The sequence below is a fragment of the Rattus rattus genome, chromosome 8 (genome assembly GCF_011064425.1).
Source record: "Rattus rattus isolate New Zealand chromosome 8, Rrattus_CSIRO_v1, whole genome shotgun sequence".
Lineage (NCBI taxonomy): Eukaryota > Metazoa > Chordata > Mammalia > Rodentia > Muridae > Rattus > Rattus rattus.
Window position 1 is genome coordinate 68,056,822 of NC_046161.1, and position 12,025 is coordinate 68,068,846.

At 41.3% G+C, this 12,025-nt stretch overlaps 1 protein-coding gene across 1 annotated transcript in view; it reads right to left on the reverse strand.

Moving 5' to 3' along the window:
• Window positions 1–12,025, reverse strand: part of Unc13c (unc-13 homolog C) — a 443,880-nt gene that overhangs the window by 242,727 nt on the left and 189,128 nt on the right. The window contains exons 8-9 of the mRNA XM_032910033.1: window positions 10,142–10,369; window positions 7,961–8,102 (exon numbers count right to left, since the gene is read on the reverse strand). Coding sequence (XP_032765924.1) covers window positions 7,961–8,102; window positions 10,142–10,369 — 370 coding nt within the window. The remainder of the gene's footprint in view (window positions 1–7,960; window positions 8,103–10,141; window positions 10,370–12,025) is intronic.

A 12,025-nucleotide genomic window follows, 5' to 3' on the forward strand; every position in this document is an offset into this window, starting at 1 on the left:
TTGGGTTTTTAAAACACTATGCGCTCTCTCAGGCTGATTGAGGGCCCCAACTAGATATATTACACTCAGGAAATTTTATTTAATCCACAAATGAGCATCTAGCATAAACACATGCCTTCTGACTGTTATGTATATAAAACACATAAAACAGTCTCCTAATCTCATCTTATTGAGTCATTTAGTATAGAGGTTTTTTTTTCTTTCGACAAGAAGGCTTCCTACAGTAACCCCCTACCCCCCCCACCATGCACACACACACACACACACACACACACACACACACACACACACACACACACACACACACACTGGCCTATGTGTATAAACTGACAACATAGTCATTTCAGTGTATGCGTAAGGGGAAGGATGTATTGTAGGTAGTAGGGAAAGCACAGCCAGAGGCATTTGGAAGAGTCCAGAGCAGGGAGAGAAAATAGTAGACTGAGCATGTCCAGCAGATGGACCCTGGTGAGGATAAACGCAGGAACAGAGCAGAGGGAGTGAGGAGAAGACAGACTATGGGCAAAAGAGAGGCCAAGAGAGCTGATAGCTGAAATAGCAGGGTTATAAGGAGAAGGAGAAACTGTGGGGAAGGAAGTCGTGAGCTGGAGAAGTTTAGGGGAATTTGAGAAGAGCTAAGAACCTGTAATACTGAGGAAGCCTAGGGGCCAGCATGCATTTTGGTGTGCTAGTAGGCACCATAGGTAGCCATTTGTCCTTTCTGCCAGTGATAAGGGAAATGGCTCCTTTGGTAGTTGGGAACCAGCCTCAAAGTTCCTAAGGAATGCTGGCTTCTACCAGAATTTGGGGAAATGGAGTTTCCTTTGGACCTGACAGTTTGAATTCCTGTTTTAAATTCTATTATTTACTAAGGAATTTGAATATGTTGTTTGAATTCTACTGGATTTCATGTAGTCTAGGGTACTGGGTTTCAATTCTTGATCCTCCTGCCTCCACATTCCAAGTGTAGGATCATGGGCTGAGACACCATACCCAGATTCATTTTCAGTTTGAAACTAAGCAAAGATCATGACCTCCTCTATCTCTGCCTCCAAAACACTATGGGACAGTCTTTAGGGCTGTATGTTTTTCATAGTTTGCTGTATTTTAATTCTCTTTGGGTTTCCAATTTGTGTTTTTAAGAAACATAGTCCACTTTCTCTAGCCCTTTCTCTTGTTACAAAATTCATAGGTTCTACTGCAAAGTAATGGCAAAATAACTCCCTTTTTATTGTCTCTGCTGATTATGGATTGGTAACAAAGGACTCAACTTCTTTGCAAGTGAGAGGCAACACTGGTTGTAATTCCTCTCTATTAGGGCATATTCACAATACACTCTGTGATTAGTAAAAACAAAAACAAAAAAGTGTAAGCTCATAAAGGGTGAGTAGACTTCCTCCTGCTTTGAAAACACACGAAAACATCTTCTGTAACAAATGATATGCTAATGCAGAGACCATCATGGCAAGCTAAGGAAATGCTGCCTCTCCCATCCAGCAGCAGGAAGGACTGTGTGAGTGATCGAAGCAATGAATCAAATCTTGATTGCTTTCCACCTGTCATTTTAAAATATTAATCTGCTGTGGCATGCAGGAATTTTTATTTAATTGTAGTGTTAAATAAACCATCTTGTATACAGCTCAGTTTATGTTTAATTCACACTCATCCCTGGCTGAGCAGCACAGGGCTTGGTGACAGCCAGATGCCTGTGGCTCTTTGTCTGCTACTAGAGCCAGGCGTCTGGAAGAGGAGATAGTTAATAAACACTTCTAAAGGGCCGAGGAGGCAATCATCTCTCTGAATAGCTCTGTCACGAGTTCACGGTGCTCTTGGGTTACAGCATATCTCACAACACTGAGTTGAAGGGGAGAATAATGTTTATATATATAAGTGAAGTGGTTTGAACGTGGAGTGTCCCCCACAGGCTTTTGTGCTTGAATTCTTGGTCCTGAGCTGGTGGCACTGTTGGCAAAGACCATGGGACCTACTGGAAGTATAGCCTCACTGGAGCACATTCTTGGAAGGGAGCCGTCAAGCTTCAAAACTCACTGTTTCCCATTTGTGCTTGGCTCTTAGTGGTGGAACAATATTTCCACTGCCATACCTTCTTGACAGGATAAACTCTACCCCTGGAAGTGTAAGCTAGAATAAACCAGTTATCCCTTGAATTGCTTCTTAGCAGACATTTGGTCCAGCACCAACAAGAAAATATATAGACCAATTTCTCATGATTTGAAGAATTTAAAGGCTTCCTTAGATGTCAAGAAGGATGCTATGACCACCTTCCTTCTGCGAAAATACAGTGCAGATTTTTTTCTGTTCCAGAAATTTGAAAACAACAAACAAACAAACTTAAACAAAATCCAGGGGAAAATGAGGCTTGAAGGGTTAACTAGAGAATCCTCTGTAAACATCCCACCAACGTATACATGAGACACAAATTTCTTAGCTCTCATATTTATCATTAAATGAACATACCTGAGGGTTGTTTTCTCTCTGTTACCCAATAGAAGCAACTCCTTCCTCTCCATTTTAGGGAATGGTTTATACGCACAAAAGATACCATTATCTTAGCATGGGGAATTAGAATCAAATGTCACAATTAATTGTGAGGTGAGGACCCAAGTGACTATCAAACAGCCAAGACTGAGAACACCTTAACTCTATAAGACATTTTCATCTCCAAAGAACTATAATTGTCATTGTCACCACTAATCTTCATGTGATCTTTTAGAAATGAGAGATGTGTGACAGTCCCTCATTCTCCAGGCTTCTGCTAGGGCTCCAGGGGTCATGCCTTTCTTCCCTGAAGCACTCTAGAATGGCCCATTCTTGAGTCACATACCATCCACCCATTTCTTAAAATGAAGTTTTAAGTTAGCATACAGAAGACTGCATTCTGTTATGGCATTTTTATACGTTCAATATGCTCCCCACTGTCGTCTTACTGGCCCCGTTTCTTCCCGGCTGCATTCTGTCTCTGCCTTCTTACTACACGTTCTCCATTGCAATCTTCTCCTTTCTCTTTGTCCTTCTCTCTACTCTTCCCCTGTGATATCTTCCCTCCCTTTTCTATTTCTAGTTTTATTAACTTACACACACACACACACACACACACACACACACACACACACACACTCACTTAAAAATTCTCAATTTAAGCTGTGCAAGAAGTGGTAACAATTAAAATTGAAATAAAAATCTCCAGAGGGCATCAAAGGGCCTTTAACAAAGGGACAATTAAGCTTTATAATCACATCCCAAAATTGAACAATGATTTCATTTTTGTTTTTAGAAGATTTGTGCCGGCTTGCCTCAGAGTGGAGAATCTGGTTGTAGAAAAAGGCACATCCAGCCACCATTACCTATGGCTTGTATTCAGCTTCACGACAGGGGGATGCTTCTTAAAACTGTCTCTTTCACAACCCATCTGAACTTCAATTTTCTCATCAACAAAATAAAAGCCACAGACCTAACAAGTTTTCAGGTCTGTTGCTCCCACTCCCCTTTAACAGCCTTACAAGTGTGCATTTTTAATGAGAATACTTTTTAGTGAGAATATTATCATTATGTTGCCATAATTCCCAGAATCTGGATATATACTTTTGGGTGCCTATCCCATGCTTTCTAGGTTGTATGGGATTGACATTATTTTTGGCTGGTGTGAGTACTGACCACTATCATATCTAAACCTTCTGTATGACCCCCATGCTTATGGGGGTCTTTCTTTCTACATACAAACATTTATCATACGAATACTTTCCCTGCATACAAACACTTAGCTGATTTCTCATGGAGAACCTTTATAAGATTAAATATGAATGGTTGGGTATTGGCCATCTACGCGTCAAATCCCTGAGAGGTGTTCATGTTGCCCGCCATTACCTGTCGTGACTCTCACACTTACCATTTCAACTCAGGCTCTCAGACTTTCATCCCAGTCAATACTGACTAACGAGGAATATTATCCCACATAAAAGGAAGTCGACAAGGGATACAAACATAATGAAGTCAACGAGCTGACCCCTGCAGGATCAAAACTCAAGCGAGCTTCATAATTACTTCAGCTTCTTGTCTGAGGAGACTGTCCTAGCCACTGTTCAAGAAACACGGAGCCACCTGGTCTCTCTTGGCTGAAAAGATAAAGCTCAGACTCCAGGAAGAATAAGGCAGCTGGAGGTCACAGGCCACAGCACTGAAGAGAGCAGAACAGGAGGAGGATTCCTTGTCAGAAGTCACTTAATGATGATGAGGGCATGGCCTCAAGTTGGCATAAGAACATTAGATGGATTTGATGCAACAAAGCCCAGTGCCCAGCGAGGGCCAGGCAAAGGAGCAATTTTCCATTTAATTGAGAGAAAGGCCTCAGAATTCAAGAGTCAGTAAGCAGAGTGCACATAAGTCTCTGGCCTTCTTAGGGAACAGCATGATTATTAACGATTAAGCCCCATTTCAATTCTGTCTAGTAGATTTTTAAAACGAGATCCAAACAAATGAAATTTTTCTATATAACCAATTTTCATAACAAAGAGTAAGAATATTTGCAGAATGTCAGAATACCCAGCTGCCGACAGAGTGATATTTGCAATGCTGTCCCAAGCTGCTGACAACACAACGTTATCCAAGACACAATATAGATGTAAAGACGTGCAAACAGAAAAACATGTTGCAGATTGAGAAAACCTTGCAGACAAACTAAGATATGTGGACAGAAATGTTATCGTTGGTCAAGGGCATCAAACATTTATGGTAGGTATTGGATAGGCTCAAACAGTTAACAGACCTTCAAGGCCAATGAAAAATTCAACTAAGTAGTAGAATACAGAATCCACATATCAAAATGAAATACTTCTTCTACACACCAGGCATGATGAAGCCCTCCAGGGAGAAAGCAGGCAAAGAATATGCCATCGATTATAGCTCTGAAGAGAAGAACAAACAAAAACTTAGGAAGAAACCCGACAAAGGGAGGCAAAAAGCCTCCACAGTGGAACTAGGGAATAATGCAAAATTGGAAAAAAACTTCCAGATGCAAAGATAATCCGCATTCATGGAGAGGGCGAATTAATAGTGTGAAACAGCTACACAGTCAGAACAACCAATGCTGTGTAATCACACTAAAATACCGATAAGATGTTCTTTGCAGAACTAGGGAGAAATCGAAAGTCTTATCTGGAAACAAAAAAGAACCCCACAAGTCAAATATTCAGAGCACAAAGAATAATATCAGAGATATTCATACCTGCAGCATAAAATAAATATTAAAAATCAAAACCAAGCCATTCTGTACAGCAAAGGAAATGAAATCGAATCAAGTCAGAGCATCAAGAAACTGAGGAAAACTTCAACTCAAGCATGTACCAGTGGAGTTTCCACAATTGGGGTGAGAAGCAGAAATAATAACCAGGATGTTTTCCATGGGTTAGAGGAAATTCAGGTCCACAGGCTCAAGCACTTCAGCACATCCTAAGCATCAGAAACGTGGAAAGGGACCAGTGTACCACCCAGTGACGACATTGCACAAAGGAGCAGAGAGAATAAAATATCAAGGGCAGCAGGAAGGGAGAAGACATATGTACCCTGTGAAAACAAGGACCAAGTAGACTTCCTGCAGGGAGCAATGAGAACACAGGCACAACGAAATAGATCTTGAAAATAATTTTACCAAATGATAAACTAACCCATATGGACATGTCAACGCACACAGGAAAAGAACACAATCCAATGTAGGCATTCTCATCAGAACTCTCTGCACAGAGAGAATGCAGTAGAAGCTGTTTCTCCTAAATGAAGAAAGGCAGCCCCAATAGAGCCACAGCAGCTAGGACCTGAATTAACAAAGGCCAGAACGCTTCCTGGTAAGATAGGAATGAGGCTGAGATGCTCGCTGTGTCATTTCCATTTGATTTAATACTAGAATCTCACACAGGGCTATTAAGAAATAAAAAGTCTACTTGGAGTTGACTCTTTCGTGGATTTATTTTATGAAGAAAGTAATAAACTATTATGAAATTAATATGGAAATAATGGAACCATCTTAATGCAGCAAACATAACTTTGAAAAAAGGAAGAACACCACGCGGCCCAGGCTTTCTTAATTCCAGACTTCTTAATAAGGGTTTGGTCCATCGAGCTCCATAGTCCAGAGTATAAACAGACAAACAGAACGGAACAAAGAGTCCTGAAATACAGCCACCCACACATGCAGGGCTGAATTCCATCAAAAGGTAAAGAACCAATTTAGCTGAGAACAAACAATGCTTCCAGGGACAAACACTCAAATATTCATAGGTATAACTTATAGCATACTAAATTTTACTTAAATATGCATCAAGATCTGAGTGTAAAACTATGAAGCATATGCAACTAGAAAAAAAATTATACAAAACTCTGTGTAAAAATGCCAAAATGTTTGAGTTGGCACTTAATCAAGGAAGAGACACAGCATATAAGCACAACAACGCTTAACAACTCTTAGCTGTAAGATACATAATAAAACCCACACAAGAGGCCACTGTATATAAGGCAGAATGCTAAAACTTAAAAGATTTCAGACAGTCTTACCAAGAACCAGAAGTTTGGATTAGACCCTGAGAGCACTAAAAATGATAAGAACTGGTGATGCATTCTAGAACTCAAAGCACCTATGTCGAGCAAATGGAACTCTGTGGAAGAAGGGCACGTGCCTCTTGACTCCATCCATGGGAAATGAGAAACACAAAGCTTGCCACATCAGCACCCAGATTGGCTTTTGCTCGGCACAAGGGAAGTAAGAGGGAAAGACATGTGGGGCATGGCAATGTTTTCGAAGAGGCAAGTTCGCCATCTTGTCTGCGGTGACAATTTTACGGAAACAAGCACATAGCAAAACCTAACTATTCACCTATGTGTAGTTTCAGCCCATGAATGAGGCCTCAGCCAAGGTATTTTTAAAGTTTTGTGTGTGCGGCTTCCACCAAAGATCTGCAGGCTCTACGGCATCCTGTCTGCATGATGCTGGGGCCGTCCAGCTGCCTCAGCCCTGAGTTCTTTGCTTTGGTTAGGGCAGGCCTCTATCTCCCATGCCCCACCCCCCGCCCCCAGAGCCTTTAACTGACCGTATTCATTTACTTGACTCCAGTAGAATCTCAATTTGCAACTACCCATTGATTTCTTGTCTTCATTGAAAAAGAGTTAGGGATGGTCTTACCCATCCCTCTGAAGAGAGCCCTCACCCAAACCTCATCATTCATTTCATCGTTACGCAGTCCAAAGTGGTTCTCTAAGCCAATTTTTATAAAACACTTTTCACTGGCCTATATTCAAACAAATAACAACCACACACCTCACTTGTTAAACACATAAACAGATCCAAGATTGCTCTCTTAGCATATAAAGAAGGCACAGCAGACTTAAGCCCCTTAGCAACTTTTTACCAGATAACTAGAAATCGTTACATCATTTTTTTCTCAAGAAGAGTTATAGAAAGAAAAGGATTCTGGAGAGAAAAGTGATTTCTTGCTGTTAGGGGCAAGATGTAAGAGTTTATAAATAAATGTCCTCAAAGACAGTGAAAGGTCATAAAGTTATCATCAGCCGTTTTCTCTGGGTGGTCTAGTCTCACATCTACCAGGATGGATGGATGAGGCAGCGCCCCAAATATCTCTTCTGTCATTAGTCACAAATCTTCACATGTAGCACAGCACTTGCACAGCCCATGGGTTCCCAACTCTGGGGACTCACATCCAAGTCACAGACCACACAGTAAATCTCGTGCTAGTTCCTCCAATGCTGCCCCAACTGTACTTCTAAGGAGTAAACAAAATATTTCATAATATTACGTTTAAAAATCTTGTTTCCCTTTTCAACATTTCTGCATGAGATTAAAGTACAGCGGTGACTTCTTTAGCATTCGTGAGCCTGTCTTAAATTCATTCTCAAATACTCTTGTCTATGTGATAGCTTTATGGTGTATACTTACAAGTAGAACTTCTCATCCCACACTGGATTCAAGTTTCCAAAGATAGTTTTCGTTCTTCTTTTATTCTTGCCAACTTGAACTGTCACATATGGGTCGCTGGACCCTGTTTTGTCTTTTGCCTGCAAGCCTTGTGCAGAAACCACTGAAATGAACCAGAAATAAAGGCTTTAATATGACAATGTTTCCAGAAACAAAACCATCAGAGATCATATTTTCTGTAATCTGGGCTTGCAGATTCAACCTCACCACACTCGTTCCCACAGCTCACTGAACGCCACAATTATCTAGAACAGAATGTGAACGATGACTGTAACATCTCTTCTGTTCTTTCTCCTGCTGAGCACTACCCACCATGTGTTCCGATCACTCTTCCTTTGTCCCTCTGTTGATGGACACCTATGCTGAACCAATACCTCGGCTGCTGTGACTTGTGCTGCGGTGGGCACAGGAGTAAGGCAATTTACTTAAGATAGTGGTTTTTGGTTTTGTCTGTTTGGGGGCTACACTGCATTGTGGGACCACTGGGACAGGTGGTAGTTACATTTTGAATATTTTATAGGACTCTTCTTGTTGCTCTTCATAATAACGGTTTTAATTTACATCCCTCTTACCACTGTACTCGGCTCCTTTCCCGCCATATTCCAACCCACATTTTTGTTGTTGTTGTTTTTGTTGTATATTTGGAGGGTACTCACTGTAACATGTGTAAGGAGGTAGCTCACTGTGTTTGCAATCTGCATTTCTCTAATAGTCATATCAAACAATTTCTTGTGTACCTTTCACCAGGTATAAATCTCACTTTGATACATGTTGACTCAAGCATTTTCTTATTAATAGGAATTCGTAGCAAAACACTGCCATTTCCCACAGCATGCATGAAATTGGAAGAGATTGTGTTCAGTGAAAGGACCTGATACAAAATTATGCCACCCCATAAGACTAAAACTACAACCGTGGGCAAGAAGCTGTTGAGGTCCTAGAGAAAGATGGCACGGTGTGTGTGTGTGTGTGTGTGTGTGTGTGTGTGTGTGTGTGTGTGTGTGCGCGAGCGCGCATGCGTGTAAATATGTAGTATATTTTAGGATTTGGTAGGAGGAACATATTTCAAGAGACGCATCACACAGCAAAGTGACTACGGCAAATACTATGTACTGCATTCTTAAAGCACAGGACAGGTGTCGTGAGCTTTCAGAACAAAACGTCACTTTGCAAATTAGCTAGCTAGGTTTTATCATTCTGAATTGTATTCATATTGGAAAACGCCATGCTGGGCATGAGCAGAAATGTACAGTTATAGCTGTAAATTAAAAAATAATCAAGAAAACATCCAATGGTATGGGCTTACGTATGTATATTGGCTCAGGTTACACGCAGCATGTGCAAAAATATGTCCAGCAAAATTCAAATGATTTAAAAAGGTAATAGATTGGGTATGAGTGTAGCTTAATCCAATAAAGAGAGGATCTTTATTTTATTATGTAATAAAATGATAGATTTGTCTATGTTCATGGTGTTGCTTATTTTTAATATATGTGTATATTGCCTACATGTTTGCATATACATGAGAGGTATGCAGTGCTCATGGAGGTAAGCAAAGGGCATCAGATCCTCTGTACCTAGAATTATAGGTGGTTGTAAGCCTCCATGTTGGTACTGGCAACTTAACCCAGGTCCTTAAACCAGGAACTTAAACACGGTTACTATAAGAGGGATAAGTATTAATTCAACAATAACCCATCTCTCCAGCTCCCATGTGCAAGCTAATATCATTCAAAGGAACAACTTCAGAGTTTTAATTTAAAGGACTTAAACCATCACTGGTGTTTGCTTAAGGATCTGGTGGACGTGTGCATAGTTACTAAGATGATTGCCCTTAAAGCGACACACTAATAATGACCCTCAGTGAGGCTACTGTTGACACTATATCATTATTCAGTAGCAGGCAACTTGAAAAGCTACTTTGTTAAATCTTTAAAATATTGACAAGTAAGTTAACAGAATATAGACTGAAATTATTCTAATTTTCTGGCATTTATTTGAGAAAATTGAATAGGGATATTTGTTAACATTGATGAGATGTTCTTAAAAATCTATTTTATCTAGTTTTTTAAGTAGGGGTGATTCCTGATCCACCTAACGAACCCTCTATATGGAATAAAACACTTAGCAGATGTATTCTACCTGTGATGGTTATTTTCGCTGACCACTTGGACGTGCCATCTAGCACGCTCTGCTTGGCAGCCTTTGTGTACTGCACAAAATCCTCTTTGGAGATCTGGAACATTTCCTGGATGACTTCAAACACCTCTGGCCTGTTCCTCTCCCTGATCTTCATTCTTTCTTTCATGGCTGTGATGATGGTCTGTGTCTTGTCCTCCGCACCGTGCTTAGAGCTCTTCTCCGCTGCTCCTGCAACGGAAATCAGTGGCTGGATGAATGCACAGGAGTCCCTCCGGGATGGTTCAAAAGGAGACACATGCATGTCAAAGATTTAGACTAGAGGAGCTGGGGTGACTTTTCTGTTAAACATCAGGAGAATGAATCACTATACCAAGTGCATTGGTCCGTGTTAGCATTATTGACAACCAAGTGGGTGTCAGTCACCCACACAACCACAATACTGGAACAAATGAGGAGTTTGACAAGTATTTGGTTTGAATTACAAACAACAACAGTCAGAATGTCACATAAGCTATGCATGTATTTAATACCCTAAACAGAACTGAGAATTGGATTGGACGTAAGCGACCCATTTCAGCTGGAAACAAACAGTGCAGAGCTCATCCAACTTTTCTCAGTGGGATGGGCACTAAAGACATTCTGAGTTTTATTGACAATAAAAGAATTCCCATTCCACACATACATTGCATACCAAAACATAGTGGATATCTACCTGGAGTTCTCTGTAAACAGCATTTGGAAACCACTGGTCTGGGTGCTATGGCACCCAGCAGACAGCACACTTCAACCCTCACCAACAAACATATTTACAGTCAAATGGGCTAAGTTTCACTTTCCACCAAAGCCTTTCAATTTACAGGGGGCTTTTGTTTGTTTTGTGACTGACACAACTTCCTGGGTTGCCCAACGCGCGACTTCTAGCCGGCAAGAAGCACGCGGACATAGAAATTCTTACTATAGACAAAACTTTATTTCTCTCTTACGGTGGAAGCCCCGTGCGCCGGCCAGGCGCGCCTATTTATCCCCCGTGCGCGCACCCACACCTTATTGGTTGTTTACTCATGACCTCATCAGGCACGCCCCGGAAATGGGCAAAGACCTGGCAGGAAGGCACTCTTGTACATGCGCACACAGTTAATCTCCCCATAGGGAGCCAGCTTGCGCGGTAAAGGCTAGCGCCATCTTGACTGACCTGGCCTTCCACGTGGGGCGCAGTGGAAGCCAGCGCCATCTAGTGGTGGCGAATGTTATTGCGGCCCTTTACACTGGGTATTCAGTGATTCACCAATGCTTCCCAAGTACTCCCCAAGTACCATGTCTGTAGCCTCCAACCTCCCCACCTACCACAGGTATCCTCACTGCTGGGCATGGCCTCCTAGGATGCAAGTGTGCACATGTGTGTGTATGCCTGTGTCATGGCACACAGGGAAACGTCAGAGTCTATTCCTTCTACAACCATGTGGGTTCTGGGGATTGAACTCACCCTGAGGTGTTGGTTGAAAGGCACCTTTATGCTCTCTGCCTTCTCACCCACCAGCCCTCAGACATATTTAAATGAGAAGATTAAAAAAGAATGGATCCTAATTTAAAGAACATTCTAAACACCCTCCTCATCTGTGAACACATGCCCTATAACAGCTGTGTATTTGTAAATTATGTGCCATTAAGTAATTAAGCATGTTTGTAATTTACCAGTAACAGCTTGACTACACAGTGCATAGTTTTTACTCAGTAAAATATAGCGAGTTAGGTTGGACCGCAGATCTGCACTACCTAACAAGACATATTTGACTTCAAATACCAGAATAGTCCTTAAATGTCAAAGGTCAGTAGAAAATACCTGCAGGATTCAGAGTGTCTGGAAACATGTGCTTGCTTGGTGGC